This window comes from Labrus mixtus, chromosome 18 (assembly GCF_963584025.1).
Source record: "Labrus mixtus chromosome 18, fLabMix1.1, whole genome shotgun sequence".
Lineage (NCBI taxonomy): Eukaryota > Metazoa > Chordata > Actinopteri > Labriformes > Labridae > Labrus > Labrus mixtus.
The window spans coordinates 17,717,437-17,737,699 of NC_083629.1; the positions used below are offsets into that span (position 1 = coordinate 17,717,437).

The 20,263-nt window shown below is 39.1% G+C and overlaps 1 protein-coding gene and 1 non-coding gene across 2 annotated transcripts; one reads left to right on the forward strand and one right to left on the reverse strand.

Moving 5' to 3' along the window:
• The first annotated feature begins 1,940 nt into the window (after positions 1-1,940).
• On the forward strand, positions 1,941-15,895 carry LOC132993484 (otoferlin-like). The gene is made up of 39 exons (XM_061063353.1): positions 1,941-1,991; positions 2,140-2,271; positions 2,386-2,448; positions 2,554-2,638; positions 2,728-2,887; positions 3,152-3,338; positions 3,462-3,648; positions 3,923-4,146; positions 4,541-4,649; positions 5,035-5,212; positions 5,403-5,523; positions 5,618-5,718; positions 5,814-5,904; positions 5,997-6,113; positions 6,232-6,384; positions 6,506-6,695; positions 6,838-6,962; positions 7,080-7,211; positions 8,127-8,288; positions 8,395-8,514; positions 8,631-8,792; positions 8,929-9,091; positions 9,284-9,357; positions 9,498-9,524; positions 9,619-9,750; positions 9,947-10,019; positions 10,854-10,969; positions 11,128-11,265; positions 11,487-11,618; positions 11,724-11,851; positions 12,608-12,778; positions 13,082-13,242; positions 13,430-13,572; positions 13,671-13,759; positions 13,851-13,949; positions 14,103-14,344; positions 14,544-14,722; positions 14,827-14,927; positions 15,497-15,895. The coding sequence occupies exons 1-39, from the start codon at positions 1,956-1,958 to the stop codon at positions 15,675-15,677; spliced, it is 5,184 nt and encodes a 1,727-aa protein (XP_060919336.1). The 5' UTR covers positions 1,941-1,955; the 3' UTR covers positions 15,678-15,895.
• Positions 15,896-19,727: 3,832 nt separating this feature from the next.
• On the reverse strand, positions 19,728-19,800 carry trnaa-agc (transfer RNA alanine (anticodon AGC)). Its single transcript has one exon. It is a non-coding gene; the product is annotated as a tRNA-Ala (tRNA).
• Between the last annotated feature and the right edge of the window lie 463 nt (positions 19,801-20,263).

A 20,263-nucleotide genomic window follows, 5' to 3' on the forward strand; every position in this document is an offset into this window, starting at 1 on the left:
AGAAAGTTTTTTTCAATTTATCAGATTATTTTGAGTAACTCCTGGTCTGTATGAATGCAACTACCTTAAAGACTAATTTAGAACTAAAGAAAAATATATATTAATTTCCTTTGATTCATACACAGTCTGTGAAGATTGGCAGATCTGCTCACAGTGACGTCTCTCAGCAGTCCCTAGTTATAGTTACCAGTCTCGGGTTCAACACTCATGCACTATTCATTGGAGTATCACATCACGCCTGCCCAACTTCAGTCTTGGACGAACTCAATTCTTTTCTGTGCAACTTTACTTTGTAGCTGTATTCGTAGCGCTGTGTAAATGTCTTAAATGTTGTTGTAGTGTTTCTTCGATCTCAAAGGAAAAAAGGAAGAAGTCGCTGCTTCCCTTACAGGAAACCTCTTGGAGCCACCCAGAGGAGGGAGACAAGAGCTTCATTTTCTTGTATGGTAAGTATGTTTCCATGCAAATTAACAATTTTGTTCTGCAACATTTTGCAGAACCAATTTTGCAGAACAAAGATCACATGTAACAAGCAAAGGCTGGCATTTGGGTGTCAATGTTTTACAGCAAACTTGAAAGACTATAAAGGACTTTCTGATTTCTAGTATTTGCTCCTTTAAATATTTTCTATGTTGCTGGATGATTATCAGTGACTGTACTCTGCATCTTTTGCAGTTTTTTCCTCTCTTGTGATTGTTTGTTCAAATATTGATAACTCCTGTCCAAGGAAACACAGATGTTTTATTATATCTCTTTACTATATCTTTCTCTCTGTGTCAGGATTTGTGGCGTGTTGAGATATGTTTTTTTTTTTTTTTTTGATGTGTTGCATTCAAGAAATTATTAAAGTACTTCACTTTGACAAAAGTGTCTGCTAACTGAATTGTAGAACTGTAGAATTAATGATGAAGTCTAGGTCATTTAATTTAAACTTGATGCTTCCAGTATTGACTAATAGCATCTGAATCATGCCAGCAATTGTGAAATGTATCCTCTTTCATTAATGCATTATGGTCAGCTGACTTGAATAATTGAAAGCCCTTTTTGAAGGCTCAACCAGGGCGTGGTGGCAAACAGGCACTGCTTTAGAAATGAGAGCAGACTACATGTTGTATTTCATTATTTTATTTTTTTTAGTCATTAGTTGGTGGCCTCGTCTCTCTTAGACACAGTTGAAGGGTAATATTATTTAATGGTTATCCACTTAGTTTTTATTTCTTTAAACCAACAGGTTTTGTGGCTTATTTAGAATAATTTAATGGGAAACTGACATGCACAAAGAATGAGCTCTGCATGCAAATAAAATAAGTAAAATTTTGGTTGTAGTTAATTGAAAGGGGGTTTATAAAGCAGACATTGAAATAGTTGTACCCACGTTTTTTTCTGAAATATTAAATCCCCTTAAATTTCTTTCACAGAGCACATAAAGAATTGTTTGAGCCATGAAGCGCAATAAGCACCGCGGACACAAGGAGGACAAACATGGAGGTATCAGTGGCTAAGATGGATGACAGTTTGTGAAGACGAGGAAATCGTGGTTGATTTTTCAAACCTGCTAACTTACAGCTTTTTTCAGCCACTACAAATAAACAAAAAGCCAACTATGAGCTTGACGTTCCATGTTTGAAGAATGCACTAAACTTTCACTTTCACCATTGTATGTACTCTTAACTTAAATTCAAATGAACCTAATCTTGTGCCTCCATCATGATCATCAGATGAACCAGCTATCCTGGAGACAGAGAACCTGGATCGGGATGGTATGCCCATGGGAGGAGGCCCAGATCCTGACACCATCTCACTGGCATCGGTCACAGCCGTCACCACTAATGTATCGAATAAGAGGCAAGCCTAAAGATCATTCGTATTGCTGTTTTTTAACAATTGATTAAACCTGAAAATTTCACAATATGGCCAACACTTCATTGTGTTACAGATCAAAACCAGACATAAAGATGGAGCCCAGCTCTGGAAGACCTGTAGATTACCAAGTATGAGAAATGTTACCTGTCTTTTGATTAGCCTGTTCTTTTGTTTTGCATGTGTTTGCTGATAAATTACTGATCACTCATTGCCTAAATATTAATTGGAACTTATTCAGCCAGAAACTATATTAAATACTAGATCAATTGATTTCAGGTCAGCGTGACAGTGATTGAAGCGAGGCAGCTGATTGGACTGAACATGGATCCGATGGTCTGTGTGGAGATTGGAGAAGATAAAAAGTACACCTCAATGAAGGAATCAACTAACTGTCCCTACTACAATGAAGTGAGTCAGTGCTTAAAATAACAACATGAATGTATCTATATTTTTGTTCGGTAAAACGTTACCCATGTTGCAGAACAAAGGGTTGATGCTAACAGCTTTGTTGCACACTTCCAGTATTTTGTGTTCGACTTCCACGTCCCTCCCGATGTGATGTTCGACAAAATCCTGAAGATATCTGTAAGTTTATTTCCGGACAGAAAGCAGATTCTTGTGCTTCCTTGTAAGCTTCTAGACATATGTTTATTATGTCGCACTGTGTTGTGTCCCTGAACCAACCCTTAGGTAATTCACTCCAAAAATCTGCTGCGAAGTGGAACACTGGTGGGAACTTTTAAACTGGATGTTGGCACAATTTACACCCAAGCTGGTAAAGAAGAGGCAGAGAAAGTCTGTTCTGTTTTTATAGATAGCAAATACTGACATTGTGATTAATTTGATTTCCTTTTTGTCGTGCAGATCATCAGTTTTACCACAAGTGGGCTTTGTTGTCAGATCCTGATGACATCACAGCAGGCTGTAAAGGCTACGTGAAGTGTGACGTTACAGTTGTGGCCAAAGGGGATTCAATAAAGACTCCACATAAGGCCAATGAATCGGATGAAGATGACATCGAGGGGTAACTACATTTTACCTGTGCCGTTTGGATGTCTTTGAAAATATCACTGAGCTGTTTAAAATAACAGGATTGAGGAATTCAACATTGAATGTATATAGTATCAGAGATGGATTTGATAGTATGACACTTGCACAGATGGCTTCATTATCATAAAGAAAATTATGGGGAAAAATGAAGTGCTCATGACAGAAAAACCCTGCATGTTATCAGATGTTAGCATTTCCTTTTTCATGTTGTTTCAACATATCTCTGCTTCCTCTTCAGCAATCTCTTAATCCCAGAGGGTGTGCCTGCAGAGCGACAGTGGGCTCGTTATTACCTGAAGATCTACAGAGCCGAGGGACTCCCCAGAATGAACACCAGCATCATGGCCAATGTCAAAAAGGCCTTCATCGGAGAAAATAAGGACTTGGTTGATCCTTATGTCCAAGTACTGTTTGCTGGGCAGAAGGTATGGAGCAATCATGTTTGTAAAGAGTCATTACCCTTAGCCAGGTCAAAATGTACCGTACGCTGACAGTACAGGTACTGAGTTGATCCAGATGTTACATTTAACTGTAATATGTCTTTACAGGGGAAAACTTCAGTTCAGAAGAGCTGCTATGAGCCCATCTGGAACGAGCAAATCGTTTTCACAGAGATGTTCCCACCACTTTGCAAGCGCATGAAAATCCAGATCCGAGACTCAGATAAAGTAAATGATGTTGCTATAGGAACACACTTCCTGGACCTGCGGAAAATTTCTAATGATGGAGACAAAGGTGATGTATCATTTGGACTTTGAAAAGGTTTCCTAAAAAGCTCTTGTTCCTAAATTTCTAAAGTTCTGAGAGATGCCTTTAGCAATTCAAGGAAGCGTTCTCCAAGTTAATTGATGTCTCCTTTAATTGCAGAAGATTTTAATTTAAATTTTGGAACGGTTTGTAACTAATAAGCATGCTTTTTTTTTTTTTTTACCTGTTTGGAAAGTACGTTTCCATGAAGACCCTGCAAATTATCAGATGCTTTTTACATATATATATTTTTACCGTTCAGGCTTTCTTCCCACATTGGGACCTGCCTGGGTTAACATGTACGGCTCCACTCGTACCTACACCCTGATGGACGAGTACCAGGAGTTAAACGAAGGCCTCGGAGAGGGAGTGTCCTTCAGGGCCCGACTGCTCATCAGCCTTGGCGTCGAGATCCTGGACCCCTCCTCTCCTGAAATTACCTGCTCCACAGATGTGCAGCTGGAGGGAGTGCCCAACATCTCAGAGGTGGGTCCCTGCTCGGTCGGGCAGCCATGCAGAGAAGGCCCATTGTTACTCCTGCTGACAGGTCATTGTGCTGCGGCTACTGTGAATTATTAATTGTCTGTATTTAGCCCATCTTTTGCATTATTAACATTTAGATTAGATCAGTGAGCCCTCTCTTTGTTCTTAGTCACACAGTATATTCAACTGAGCATAGTAGGACCTTAACCCCTAAATCCTCAGGGATTTGGGTTAGGGTTACTGCTATTACAGTGTTGTCTGCACCTTTACATTACTATAAGTTGACATGTTGTGTGGAAAAAGTCTGGTCCTTAAACATTTATTAGAATAAAAAACGTGAAGAGAGAGAATCAGTTACCAACATTCAGACGCTTACACTTATTTGTCTCTTTCACAGACTGCTGCTGGGAAGGTTGAGGAGTTTTTCCTCTTTGGGTCTTTCCTTGAGGCCACAATGATTGACAGAAAGATTGGTGATAAGCCTATCAACTTTGAGGTCACCATAGGTATATTCCATTACCGACTCTTTATCTTAACTTCAGACTGTCGTTTCAGAATGTCATTTCAGACTGTCTCACCCTAAGGGGGGAAATAAACCCTTTAGTTTTCAGCAGTATTCATTGAAAAATATGCCATTTTTTAACGTCTATATTTCTACTGCTTAATGGGCTTTGTGTAGGAGTAGACCCAACATGTGAAACCTGCTTGATTCTGTTTTAAGAATTTCCAAAAGTTATACCTTACGGTGCAAAAAAAAAAAATGTAAATCCATGAAGTCTTTCTCAATATTTAATGATATAGACAAAGTCTGGTTCATCATCATGTACTTTACTTCACATGGAAGCGAGAGCATTTTAAGATACGAATAGTCGAACGATTGCTTTGCGCCAGGTTACTATGGGAACGAGATCGACGGGGTTGCCCAGCCAAAAACCAAAGGGAAGAAGAGAGACGGTGACGAGGAGGAAACCGAACTGATCCACAACTCCAGTGAGGAGGAGATGGATGATGACGGGGACCTGACGTCAGTGGCGATTACTCCTCCCATGAAACCCGTCATTACTGATCGGTCAGAACACAAAACATTACAGAGTGACATAATAATAAGAAGCACACTGTTAGTTTGAAAAAACAAATTTATAAACAATAGATGCCAACTCTGTTTCTTGCAAGTGGGATTAAAAATATTGACATCACAGTTTAACAAGCCATTGGATACTTTTTTCTAAACTTTGGATCACATGTTTCCATATTTTCAGAAATTACTTCCACCTGCCGTACTTTGAGAGGAAGCCGTGTATCTACATCAAGAGTTATTGGCAGGACCAGAGAAGGCGACTGTACAACGCCATCATTATAGACAACACTGCAAATAAACTGGCAAGTCATATCAATAAGTAAAAAAAAGCTCACTATAAACAGATAGTATGCAGCGTTATCGAGTTATATTAAACATCTTTTACTGCTGTTACAGGAGGATGGACTGAATGACGTGCAAGAGATCATCAAGACGGAGAAGTCGTATCCTGAACGCAGACTGAGAGGCGTCCTCGAGGAACTCAGCCAGGGCTGCAAGTCTGTAGTCACAAACTTAAACTACACATTGTAAAAAAAAAAAAAAAACAGCTGAATGTAAAGACTTGAAAACTAACTTAGATCTCCTTCTTCAGTCAGTTTCTTGCGCTGGCAAACAAGGACCAGAATCAGTCAGGCAGAACCAAACTTGACAGAGAGAGACTGAAGCTGTGCCTGTATGAAATGGTAAGTAGAACAAGAACATGCGTTTTTCTTTTGTCTTTGTTGGTTGCTAATATTTATACTGTCTTCAAATGCTGGGCTCTCTCTTGGTTTAGGAGAGCATCGGCCAGCAAGCTAAGACCATGAGGACACAGGTGAAGAAAAGCACGGTGCGAGATAAACTCAAACTGGCTCAGAACTTTCTCTCAAAGCTGCGCTTCCTGGCTGATGAAGTAAGTTCTACACCCTTATGTCCCCCATTTACAATTGATTTTGTTTACTGTCGCATCATTGTGCTCGTTTCATTTGGCTTATTTCATGTTAAAGGGAAGCAATTTGTGTTTGTTGTAGCCTCAACACAGTGTTCCTGATGTGTTCATATGGATGATCAGTAACGGGAAGCGCATCGCTTATGCACGCGTTCCTTCCAAAGACATCCTTTATTCCAGCGTAGAGGAGGAGACGGGAAAGGACTGCGGGAAAGTTAAGACAATCTTTCTGAGGGTGAGTATAGTTTAGTAAACTACTGAAAGGCAGCTAATCAAGTCTGCTATGGTGTTCATATTTTGCACCTTTAATCTTTTGTATTGCCTTTAGAAATAACTTGTTTTGTTTCCCTTATAAGATCCCGGGTAAGAAAGGTTTTGGGCCTGCTGGATGGACTGTCCAGTCCAAGTTAGAGATTTATCTGTGGCTGGGTCTGACCAAACAGCGCAAAGACTACCTGAACGGCCTACCCAATGGATTCGAGGAAAATAAGTTGTCAAAAGGACCTGGTCTGCCGTGCTCACCCCCTATCAGCCTCACCTACATGAGTAAGACCCCCAGCTATCAAAAATTACCTTATTGTAACTTAACATCCAATTGAGAAGGCTTCTTTTGGCGGATAAAAAATGTGTGTTATTTCAAATTCCTTATCTAGTTTCAGCTAATTGATTAATCTTTATCCGTCCGTAGTGAAACAGATCTTCCAGCTAAGGGTCCACATGTACCAAGCACGCAGCCTGTTTGCTGCTGACAGCACCGGTCTGTCTGATCCCTTTGCAAGAGTCTTCTTCTCAACTCAAACCCAGGTCACAGAGGTGGGTACACTAAAGAATAGGCTTTTAAGGAAAGTCAATCATCAGCCTTATGTATGATTTATATTGAAGAAAAACAAAAATTCTGTTTCGTCACCAAATGTTCTGTCTTCTTTCCAGGTGCTGGCTGAAACTCTTTGCCCCACATGGGACCAGCTGCTGGTCTTTGAAAATGTGGAGTTGTTTGGAGAGGCAAGCGAACTGAGAGATGACCCTCCCATTATCGTCATTGAACTCTATGACCAGGACACAGTGGTAAGGGCTGTTTTGAAGGATGACAATAGAGAGTAGAGAGGATCACATTGTATTAATGTGAGCAGTTTTCCTCCACACAGCTTCAATTTTCAGATAGCAATCATTTATCTTTATCACCATGATCATTTAAGAGTCTGCCTTTATTAAACTTGAAATGTAAGACTAAACATCCATTTAAGACTATAATCTGTGTGATGCACTAAATTATGTGTTTTACCTGTTGGGATTTTTTGTGACCTGTACTGGGGATCTTCATGAACCTCATTTTATTGTGACATCTGCTATGAATTATATTTGAAAGAATGCTTTTGCTGACTGTCTATTTTATATTTGTTCCTGGCAATAACACCTTTGTTTTGGATGACCCTTTGGATAAGTAGAGTGTGGATTCTGATGGTTTGGTTATATACTGTAGAGTAAAGTTGATTAAAAAGGCATGCAAGAGGAATAAGATCTGTCCACGAGGAAAGATGGAATCATCCTGATCGACTTAGGCCTGTTGCATTCCTTTTTTTTTTGTGCTTTTTGTATGTGGGTAACTGAGAACTCTCCATAACCACTAACTGCAAGAGAGATTTGATCTCATAATATATGAAACATGCATTAGTCTGTTTTGCAGTTCACTGGTTATCCTAGGGATGTTGCTTTTGTCCTTTTTTTTCTTGGGGCTCTTTCTTTCATGTAATCTGCCAAGAAACATGTGCATTCATTCTAGCCATGTTTCTTCCTTTTGATAGGGAAAAGCAAAATGTAATACTAATGTATAATCACAACATCAACAAGTAAGGCCGGTACAATGTGAACACTGATTGATTTGATATGGTAGGCCTAAAATATCATTCTTTCAAATATCCAACCAATTCATTATTTAAGTGTGTATAGTGCAGGTTTCATTTACATGTATACTTTCAGGGTAAAGCTGACTTCATGGGCAGAACATTTGCTAAGCCTATCGTCAAGATGGCGGACGAGCACTATGGTCCACCACGCTTCCCCCCTCAGCTGGAGTACTATCAGATCTACCGTGGGAACTGCACCGCTGGAGAAATGCTGGCAGCCTTTGAACTGCTGCAGGTCAGGCTATCGGATACAGATGATTCTTTTTACGGTCAAATCTCATCATAAAATACACATTTTCTGACGTTGTTTTTTTTTTTTTTTTTTGTGTGATGTCTGTTAGATTGGCCCCAATGGGAAAGCTGACCTGCCTCCCATAGATGGTCCCACAGACATGGATCGCGGCCCAATCCTCCCTGTACCTCTTGGGATCAGACCAGTGCTCAGCAAATACAGGATTGAGGTGAAGACATTGACAAAGCTTTAAACCTGGTTGACCAGTGTGATATATTTATTTCCATCAAAATGCATGAAAGAAGAAAACGGAAAGTGAAACACAAACATCACCCGATGTCACAGGTTTTGTTCTGGGGCTTGAGGGACTTGAAGAGGGTGAATCTGGCCCAGGTGGATCGCCCACGTGTGGACATTGAATGTGCAGGGAAGGGAGTGCAGTCCGCCCTCATCCCCAACTACAAGAAAAACCCCAACTTCAGCACTCTTGTCAAGTGGTTTGAAGTGGTATGTCATCGTTTTAATTACTCTACTGATATTGGCATTTTGTCGAATATTGTTAACCTAAAGTCACACCCCATGCATATTAGAGAAGACTCATTACTCTTATAAGTCAAAATAATGATGGGTTTTGTTTTTCCAGGATTTGCCTGAGAACGAGCTGCTTCACCCTCCACTCAACATCCGAGTGGTGGACTGCAGAGCTTTTGGCCGCTATACTCTGGTTGGCTCCAATGCTGTCGCCAGCCTGCGGAAATTCATCTACAGACCAACAGACAAGCAGGCCAACAACTGGACCACTACAGGTATGAACTAAAACCTGGAGTCATCTCACACTCATGTTCATTTTCTTTACATCATTGAAAAAAATAAAGGAATGCAATTTAAAAACAAAAAGCAAAGTATGGGTTAACCAATGCATAACATGCACATTCCCCATAAATGACTATTTACTATGATATCAATTGACCAATTTACATGATATTTTCATCTTTCAGAGGAAATTATTGTTGTCAACATGGAATCAGAGCCTTCTTTCAAGAAGATGGAAACTGTGGTCAAACTCGACTCGGTAAGTTTCAGTTTTCAAAATATGACATAACCTTTATTCCAAGAATCAGACAGACCTTGTCTAATCAGATAATGATTATGAAAGTGCACAGACAAAATGTCAGCTTGTTTGAAGTTATGTAATTTGTTTTTTCTATCTAGTGCTCTGATGCTGTGGTCAAAGTTGAGGTAAGCAAAGTGCTTTCTGCTAAATCAATCAAAGAAGTTAGCTTTTATGTTGTCTTTACTGACAATATCTTCAATGTGTTCTCTGGAAAAAAAGGATGATGATAAGGATGGAAAGGGGAAAAAGAGGAAGAGGAAGAAGGGTGATGAGATTGAAGAGGAGGAACTTGACGAGAGCATGTTGGACTGGTGGTCCAAATATTTTGCCTCCATTGAAACTTTGACAGAGGTAAGTAGCAGGAAAAGAATGTGGCCGGGTCAAGCCTTCTTTGATTTAGCTGACATTTCTAGCAGAGTAAAGTTGAGTTTTATCCTAAAACAAATCCCTAGATTTTTTTCCCAACTCAAAAAAATGATATGAGTGGAACTGGATTTTGTTTTGTTCTTGATAAATCCAAATGAGAAATGCTCTCTTGCCCTGACAGACTCTAAAAGCTCAAGAAGCAGCTCTTTCAGATACAGAGGAAAAAGATGACATGGACATAGCAGAAGGCGGAGGTAAGACCGGTACTTTTAAAAGTTTGATAGCATCAAGCATGCTTTCTTCTGTCAGTCTTTAACCGAGTAGTAGCTTTAGTTCATACTCCTTGTCTTGATGTGTTGGAGTTGCAAAATCTGAGATGTTTTAAATGCCATGAAATGTCACAAAACAGAGAAGAGAACGAGAACATTTCCCTCAGATACCTTTTTGTTGTTCATGCATGTTTATCCGTTATAAGGTCACTAACTCTTGTTGTTTCCTTTTACAGTGCACTAGTGAACCTCTTAGCGTCGGTAGTTCATGAATGCCTCCACGTAGATGATGACATGAATCCAAATTTCCAATCGTGGGACAACCGCTTTTTTCCCTCCCATACATGCATATTAGACGTATGCTTACCATGAAAGTTGTCAGCGAATCCAAATATGTTGGAGATGTTAATTTATGACTAAATAAATCCTCAACATGTGTAATTCCAAGCTGTGCCAACCAGACATCACTTCATTTACAATAAATGATATGACAAAATATTGTCAATAGATGTTACACCTACAAGTTATGGTGCATTTTACTGCACGTAGACTTGAAATGTACCAGTTGAGTAGTGAGCCTGTCTTTTTAAATGAGCTTTACAGAGAAACCACAGCTACCAGGAGGATAATTCCCAAAACCAAGTATCCCCAATGAACTGTATACACTAATGGTATACAATTCAATGGTATGCTTGTACACAGTAACGGCTGGTTTTGGCAACTTTCATGTGGAATTCATGTCTCGAGTGCTCTGCTCCTCCAATCCCCACCCCCGCTCCCCCTTCTCCACCCTCGTCCTCACCGCTAACCTGTACTCAGATATCAAACCTGATGACTCTCCTGTAAAAGGCACCAAGAGAGGAAAAGGAAAGAAGGAAAAGAAGAGGCAGTTGGATCCGTTTGAGAAGAAAAAGCCGAAGCTGGATGAGCTGATGGTACTGAAACAGCACTTACAACTACAATTGAGATAGCATCCTCAACAGACCTGCAGTTTGAACGTGAAAAGAAAGCACAGGTTTAAAGTTTTTACTGGAAAAGTTGTAAGATTCAAAACCAAATTAATGTATGTATTATATTTTCATTCTCAAACAAGGTGTACCCTAAAGAGCTGGAGAGTGAGTTTGACAACTTTGAAGACTGGCTCCACAGTTTCAACCTCTTCAGGGGAAAAGGCGGCGATGATGATGACCAAGACGTGACAGATGAGGACAGAATTGTTGGAAAATTCAAAGTAAGAACACAGTTTTTATCGGAAAAACCACAGAATAGGATTAAGTATAATATTAAAAAAAAGAAGCTTTTCATAGATCACTCTTTTGTTTCACTTACATAATAAGAGAAATGCAGACCTTACAAAATGTTCTGAATGTTGTGCAGCAACTTTTAGTCTTCAGGTTTGTCCCAATAATTTGTGCTGTATAAGTTTCATTTGTGTGACTGTGTTCCTTTTAGGGCTCAATGTGCATGTACAAAGTGTCGGATGACATGCAAAGAGACATGAGCTTTGACTCCAACATGGGAATGTTTCAGAACATTCCTCACAACGATCCCATAAACATCCTTGTCCGCATCTATGTTATCAGAGTATGTTATATCTCTTTCATTTAAGTATATTTTGATAAGAAAACATCTCAGTTGAGTCCCGTAATATCCACTTAATTCTATTTAAATATCTTTATTTTTTGCTAGGCAACTGATCTGCATCCAGCTGACATCAATGGGAAAGCTGATCCATACATCGCAATCAAACTGGGGAAGTCAGAAATCAAGGACAAAGAGAACTACATCTCAAAACAGCTGAATCCTTTGTTTGGAAAGTAGGAAAAATTACTTCTTCATAATACAGGAATCATTTCTGATAAGATCTCCATCCATCCATCCATTCATCTATCCATCCATTCATCCATCCATCCATACCTCCATACCTCCATCCCTCCATCCATCCATCCATCCATCCATCCATCCATCCATCCATTCATGCATTCATTCATCCACCCATCCATCCATCCATTCATCCATTCATCCATCAATCCATCCATCCATCCATCCATTCATCCATCCATCCATCCATCCATTCATTCATTCATCCATCCATTCATTCATCCATCCATCCATCCATCCCTCCATCCATTCATTCATTCATCCATCCATCCCTCCATCCCTCCATCCATTCATTGATCCCTCCATCCATCCCTCCATCATCCATCCACCCATCCCTCCATCCATCCATCCATTCATCCATCCATCCATCCCTCCATCCATCCATTCATGAATTCATTCATCCACCCATCCATTCATCCCTCCATCCATCCATCCACCCATCCCTCCATCCATCCATCCATTCATCCATCCATCCATTCATTCATTCATCCATCCATTCATGCATTCATTCATTCATTCATCCATCCATCCATTCATCCATCCATTCATGCATTCATTCATCCATCCATCCATTCATGCATTCATTCATTCATCCATCCATCCATTCATTCATTCATCCATCCATCCATCCATATTATCATTCCATCAATCTATTAATCATTCTGTCTATCTCTCTATGCCATTTCTTAAAGATCCTTTGACGTGGAGGCAACGTTCCCAATGGATTCAACTCTCACCGTGTCCATTTACGACTGGGACCTTGTGGGAACCGATGACCTGATTGGAGAAACCAAACTTGACCTCGAGAACCGTTTCTACAGCAAACACAGAGCCACATGTGGTGTCACCTGTAACTACGCCATGTAAGAACCAAAGATCAAACTCCCTCTTTCTGTGTGGTAGTCGGTGGAAAAATAGTGGGGAATTATTTATTACACAATTAGTGAAGCCTTATGATGACTCAGGTAGAATTAGTAACAGAATAATACACGTTTTATTTTTAAATACTTAAATTTCAACAGTTGTTAGCATCCACAAAATTAACTTTAGTCCTGACATATTTTACGAAAGACTTGTGTTTTTATCACATAATTTAAAAGGATCTAACATTTATAAATTGCATAGTTTTTCATGTAACTTTAGCTGCTCTTCCTTTTTTTCCTTAGCCACGGTTACAATGTTTGGCGAGACCCAATGAAACCAACGCAGATCCTGGCTAAGCTGTGTAAAGATGGCAAACTGGATGGGCCTCACTACGGCCCTGGAGGAAGAGTGAAAGTGGAGAACCGCGTCTTTATGGCACCCACTGAGCTAGAGGATGAAAATGGTACATGTTAATGTCAACTGTACTCTTTTGTCTGAATTAAACGTATTACCTACCTATAAGTGCATGGTTTTACTACAGTTCTTGTTCTAAAGCATGCTGAAGCTTTAACTCAACACTTTAGTATTAAAAAAAAGTGTGATTTGAAATGAGTATTTAACCAGCTGAATGATTGGTTGATGTCTGCCAGGTCTAAAGAAACAGTCGGATGAACATCTGGCTCTGACCGTGTTGAAACACTGGGAGGAAATCCCTCGAGTTGGCTGCAAACTTGTCCCAGAACACGTGGAAACCAGACCACTGCTCCACCCTGATAAACCTGGGATTGAACAAGTAATGTTGTCCGTTACTTCTGGCCCTACTTCTGCTAACTGCAACTTCAAAGTTTAGTTTGCATTTGCCTTATTTCCTTGTATTGCATTGTTTTTAAGGGGAGAATTGAGATGTGGGTGGATATGTTCCCGAAAGATATGACTGCACCTGGCCCCGCCCTTGACATCTCACCACGGAAACCAAAGAAGTATGTTTTTTTTATAAAGACATGTCAGCTTTTATGTGCACTATAATACATTTTTTTATCATATATCTTCTCATTTTTTGCTTGTGTCCAGGTTTGAACTGCGAGTGATCGTTTGGAACACAGATGAGGTTGTTCTGGAGGATGACGACATCTTCACTGGGGAGAAATCAAGTGACATCTTTGTGCGAGGGTAATTATTAGCCTTTTATGTTTTTGATTGGTTTATTGTGCTTATTTGTACCAGTTGTCTTACATATTTCTGCACAACTAGAGATGAATGAAAACAACCAATTTAAATCCATGTTCAGTTTGTTGAAGATGTTGACACTCGTCCCTCTAACAGCTGGTTGAAGGGGCAGCAGGAGGACAAGCAGGACACAGATGTCCATTATCACTCCATCACCGGTGAGGGCAACTTCAACTGGCGCTACGTCTACCCCTTTGACTACCTCATGGCTGAGGAGAAAATCGTCATCTCAAAAAAGGAGTCCATGTTCGCCTGGGATGAGACCGAATACAAGATCCCTGCTCGTCTGAATCTGCAAGTGTGGGACGCTGACCATTTCTCTGCAGATGACTTCTTAGGTATAGTTGAAAAGATAGACATTTTTTAAAAACATCTGGTTCATGAATCAAACAGTTTGTTAATGTTTTCATCAAATTTGATATGTGTGCAGTGGTTCTTGAACGGCACACATGCTGTCTCATAACTATTTTCTGTTTTGAAGATAATGCCAATCAACCTTTCTTTCATGTAATCAGGTAAACTAATGTCTCTTCATAGGTGCAATTGAGCTGGACCTGAACCGCTTTCCACGTGGTGCCAAGACAGCCAAGCAGTGCACCATCGAGATGGTGACGAATGAAACAGAGATGCCCACGGTCTCCATCTTCAAACAGAAGAGGATTAAAGGCTGGTGGCCATTTGTAGCCAGAAATGAGGACGACGAGTTTGAACTCACGGTAGGTCAAAGTGAAAAGTGTCCTATTAATGTTGGTCTTGACTGTCAGAACTAAAATGAAAAAGTTGGCGTCTTGACTGAGCGTGCCGTTATTTGTCATATTAGGGCAAAGTGGAAGCAGAGCTGCACCTTCTGACAGGAGAGGAAGCAGAGAAAAGCCCAGCTGGTGAAGGACGAAATGAACCAGATCCACTGGAAAAGCCCAAGTACGAAGGATTAACTGTTACCACCTCATTGTCCTGTGTTATATTATTTACACACTAAAGCTCACGTTCACTCAGTAAGAAATAATTGCTAAAAGTCCAGCTCAACTAAAAGTTTAAACCAAAATGAACCGGCCAAAATAAAAACTTAACTCTATTACCATTTCAATTCTAATAATCATCACAAATAAACAAGAAGCTAAATCATCCATAAACAGAAAATGTTAGTTACTCTGACATAAAATGGGCATAAACATATCATAAAGTTACATGATCAATCAAACATGATAAACCAAATGAACAATTTCCTGATGAGAAAAGACGCTTTTACGTATTTACTTCGACCGAGTTCTGGACTTAAACCTAGGATCTTCTTTCTTTACATGGTAAGTTGCCGTTTCCCTTTGTCTACCTAGAGTCATCTCTAGATTCTCAACATACTGTAAATACATTCTTTGTCACAGTTAAAGTAATGTCATGTATATTCACATTGAAGTCCAGCTTAGAACGGGAGTAAAGCAGAATGGTCCACGATGCTTAAAAGTCTGAACATAACGTTTTTGTCCTTCCAGCCGCCCTGACACCAGCCTTCTGTGGTTCCTCACTCCCTTCAAAGCCTTAAAACACTTGGTCTGCAACCAGTACAAGTGGCTGGCCATCAAGATTGTCACTGCTCTCCTGCTGCTGGCCATGCTGGCTCTTTTCCTCTACAGCATGCCTGGTTACATGGTCAAGAAAATGCTGGGAGCTTGAGATGTTTCCCAAGACATCTCTGCAGAAGGTTCCACATTTTCACTAACCAGATGGCTTCTTACCCTCTCTTATTCTACTTCCTATCAACCGTCTCAATCACAGCATTTTAAAAACTAAAAAGGAAAAATAAGAAGAAGACCAAATGTCGCCAAAAGCATTACACTGGCTTATAAATAGTTTGCTGCATTGGATATGCCTTTGTTGGCTCTTGGCTGCCAGGTCACCTGCAGTTTATAACTTGTTGAGTATCAGCATTGGTTTATTCAAATAAATAAGACCATATAAACAAATAATACAAATGTTGGCTTATATAAGAATGGGTTATGCATAATGAGAAATCAATGATGCAAACTCACTGAGCAGGTAGAGTGTGTCGGGATTATCCTGTTTGAAGTCTGACCCTCGTAGTCTCTGATGTTCTTCACTGTTTGTTAATCATGTGATTCCATAGTCTCTTTTCTGTCCTATTTTGAATATGCAGGCATCCCTTCAGTAATACTACTTTAGTGACTTTTTTTATACTGTATTTTTACAGCAGTTTGATAGATAAGCTGCAAAAATAAAAAACACTTCTGCACCTTGCGCAGGCTTCTGTAGGTGTGTAAAAATGAAATTGAAAGACGCCAGAAATATTTATTTAATCTCATAGATTAGTTTCAGAACTTCATCAATACTCAGATTTCTCTATTTACTCTTAAAACACGACTTGTAACTTAAATCTTTCCTCTTATAACTTCTTTGGCTGCGACTTGATGATGAATTGTTACTCCTAAAGTAAAAAGAGAAAAGCTGTACTTTCCCTGAACAAAGACGTTTTTTTTTTGTTTTTTTTGCCGAAGTTCAAGTTGAGAGAGTTTAAGCATATTGTTTAGCCTAGCAACTAATTCACCTTTAATCAGAATTAAATCCTCTCTTTTTATTGCTTTCCTACTTTCTTCATGAGGCAAAGTGAGGGAAATTAGCACTAAAAACACCGTAAGATTCCCACTTATAAATGGACACTTCCTTATAAGGTCACCTGGCTCTGTTTTAGATCTTGTTGTCTTTTACGTTCACTAATTCTGGTTACATTTTTGTGCTCCAACAGCCGCCCTGACATCGCCCTCCTCTGGTTCCTGATCCCATTCAAAGCTGTAAAAAACCTGATGTGTGACCAGTACAGGTGGCTGACCATCAAGATCGTCTTTGCTCTCCTTCTGCTCGCCATCCTGGGTCTTTTCCTGTACAACATGCCGGGTTACATGGTGAAAAAGATGTTAGGAGTCTGAGTTAAAACAAGCAGAGGATTACTTTTTAAATGGGGAGCATTTGTTATTAATTCAAATGTACTGCACCATCATTCATTATTTATATTATCTTATGTGTACAAATATGTTGGTGTGATAACATTGCTTTTTTTTTTGTTTCTTGAGATGTTTGACTAACCTGGAGACTGTTGGAGAATAGAGACGTTTTATTGTTAATAAAGTGAGATTTTTTTGGGATTAGTTAGTTTGTGTTCGAGTTAACATTTATCCCGGTTAAAGAAGGATTCTTCATGTAGTCCGTATGTGTCTTTGTATGATATTTCAAACTAAATAAATTGACTTTTAAACCAATCCTGTCGTCCTGTCAGCTGTTGAAAATGCTGCTCTTTGTGTTTTTTGGTGTTAAAGGAAAAGGACCTCGCATGATTCACAATTTTGTCATCAGTATAACTCGGTCTGTTTTGTTAATTTAAACTTCTACAATTTAATAGGAATCCTTATTGAAAAGTTCACAAGCAAAAGTACTAAATAGGCTGCAAATGAAATGTTTAGTCACATCCGGATAATCCCTTTTATTGTTCTTAAAAACTTTAAAGGTTACAGCAAACTTGAATGGAATATTTTCCTCTTTTAGCTGTGATAATATCCCCAAACAAAAGTACTCTGTTAGAAGTTTATTAAAGCAACAAATTCATAGACAACTTGACCTCAGGTTGTATCCGTACTCATTGCATCCCTTATGAAACACAGACTTTATTTGATGTTTTCTAACACACTGTCTCTGTGCTCCAACAGCCGCCCTGACATCGCCCTCCTCTGGTTCCTGATCCCTTTCAAAGCTGCAAAACACCTGATTTGTGACCAGTACAGGTGGCTGACCATCAAGATCGTCTTTGCTCTCCTTCTGCTCGCCATCCTGGGTCTTTTCCTGTACAACATGCCGGGTTACATGGTGAAGAAAATGCTGGGGGCTTGAGACATCTGCTTGATTTTACTCTTTTCACTTAGCATTTCACTTCTAAGTTGTGTTATTGAACAAGTTTTGTTTTGTCATCTGCAAAAGGCATCATCAAGTAGATAATAAGCATTAGTATTAGTATGACTTTAGTATGCAATCTGCAAACTCATTCACATATTGACATGTATTTGCTAAAATACATAACCGCAATGTTGTGGTGCAAATGTGTTATGTCAAAATGATGGTTGGTTTTATTTAATTGTATTATTGTAGTTATTTTCTTGTTGTGGTTGCTAAGTTAAGGTATCTTTTTGGGTATTTGTTAGCTCTAAAGTTTGCTGTATTTTTCAAACTTTTGATTTTGTGAATAAGTGACAATAAAGTACATTCCTAATCTCAAGTCATTTGTTCAAATGTGTGGTTTTTTTTTAATGCAGAATCACCAAAGCTGTCTATACTGTTGCTCAGTGACTACAGCTTTCATGTATCTGTATTTTTAGCTGAGTTGCTACCTTTGGTTAGTTGGGGAAAAATAGGCAAGCAGTTTCGACCATAGACTGGTTTCGACTTCAAAAAGTGGATGACGTGTAGTACAAAGTGGATGACATGTACAGCCATGACTGGTTGCAGCAAAAATGTTTAATGTACGCAAATAAGTTATATTCAAGATTCAAGATTTTTATTTGTCACATGCTCATACAGATGTGCAGTGAAATGTAAGGACTGTTCCGCAAGGCCATGCAATAAACACTCAAATTACTAATACACATATATACAGTAAAATAGAATATAATGTAAAAAATAAAAAAATAATTATTTGAATGTACAAAATATAAAATATAGAGTAATGTAAACAGTGTAAAGTGTCAGTGTGTAAAGTGTCCAGGGTCCAGTAAAATAGAATATAATGTAAAAATTAAAAAATAATTATTTGAATGTACAAAATATAAAATATAGAATAATGTAAACAGTGTAAAGTGTCCAGGGTGTCAAAGTGCAATGTGCAGATTGGAATGTGTGGTGTGTGTGCATCATGTAATCACAGTTCTGTTTATGTTTAGTTCTGTTTTGTTTTTAACTGAGGAGAGTGGAGTTAACAGTCCGGACGCTATTAAAACGCTATTCTGTGTTGAAGGGAATCTCCTTCACAATAATAATAATGATAATAAATCAGATTTGAATAAGGCTCTCCTGAAATTCTTTGAAACAAACTTTCAACTAATAGGCTTCTCCAGTAGTCATACCTGTCTCACAGCAATGTTGAACACGATGCAGCGCCGCCACCTGCTGGTCTTTAACGGGATAACACCGCTGAGCCTCTGCTGATCGTCATTACAACCTGCTAAAACTCCATCAACGCTGCCTTCCTTAACATTGTTTGTGTAAACTTTCAAGGACGGCAAAGCTTCGATTGGACACCAGACTGGCAAGTTAATCGTCGCACAAATGTGTTCAGCTTTGAAATGTAACGTTACACCAGAAAAAAAAAGTTGCTTTTCGACGTTACAGAAAGTAGCCTACAGACAGAGATAGAAAACCGGTCATTTTGAAGTAACACACAGAGGTACAGTTAAGTTTTGAATAAATATTAGGCCTATCTTTACACATATTGTCTTATAAGATGTCACTCTAAACATTTACCGACAGTAGTGTAGTTTATACTGGATACATATCACTCTGCCAACGCATAAGGATTGTTTTTCCCTCTAAATGTAGCACTTTTTCCTTTGTACAATTAATTTAATTAATGAAAGTAACAAGCTGCTGTATCTAGAGTAAAAAAAAAAAACCTTAAAACCATGGTAAAGTAAGTCATAGCTACAAATGCGGGAAAAAAAATGTCCTTGGAGGATGCGGGCATCGATCCCGCTACCTCTCGCATGCTAAGCGAGCGCTCTACCATTTGAGCTAATCCCCCGTCTGAAAGCATAAAGTCAACATTACCGTTTTTAAACTTTTACTTTTGATTTTACTTCCTTTATAAGCCTCTTTCTTATGCAAGTATGTTTTAATGAAAAAAGACGTTGTGAATGAAACGTAATGCCACTTAAATCAACCGTGCTCGGGGAAAAAATACGTTTTCATACGAAGTTTATTACGTAAACTGTCTGCACACAAACAATCACCGTCGGTATGTATGTTGTGTTTTACGTTGCAGATAAAAAAAAAAACAGTATCGTGTGGTTTAATCTATTAACAGCTAAGAACTAGATTAAATATTAAATAATTGACTTTATTGTAATCAACATGGAAGAGTGGGACGCGAACCTGCAACACAACGCAATGTTAACGAGCCTATTACTGTAAATAGCCCTGTAGACTCCAGGAGAAGTTATAGGCTACTCATAATCCTCCTTAGCTGTCTTCAACGTTTTCTATTT

Coding starts and splice junctions, on each gene's coding strand:
- LOC132993484 (XM_061063353.1), top strand. CDS start 1,956: ATGGAGCCCAGCTCTGGAAGACCTGTAGATTACCAA. Junction 8,793..8,928: donor TTGTCAAGTGGTTTGAAGTG/GTATGTCATCGT, acceptor TTGTTTTTCCAG/GATTTGCCTGAGAACGAGCT. Junction 9,751..9,946: donor CCATTGAAACTTTGACAGAG/GTAAGTAGCAGG, acceptor TTGCCCTGACAG/ACTCTAAAAGCTCAAGAAGC.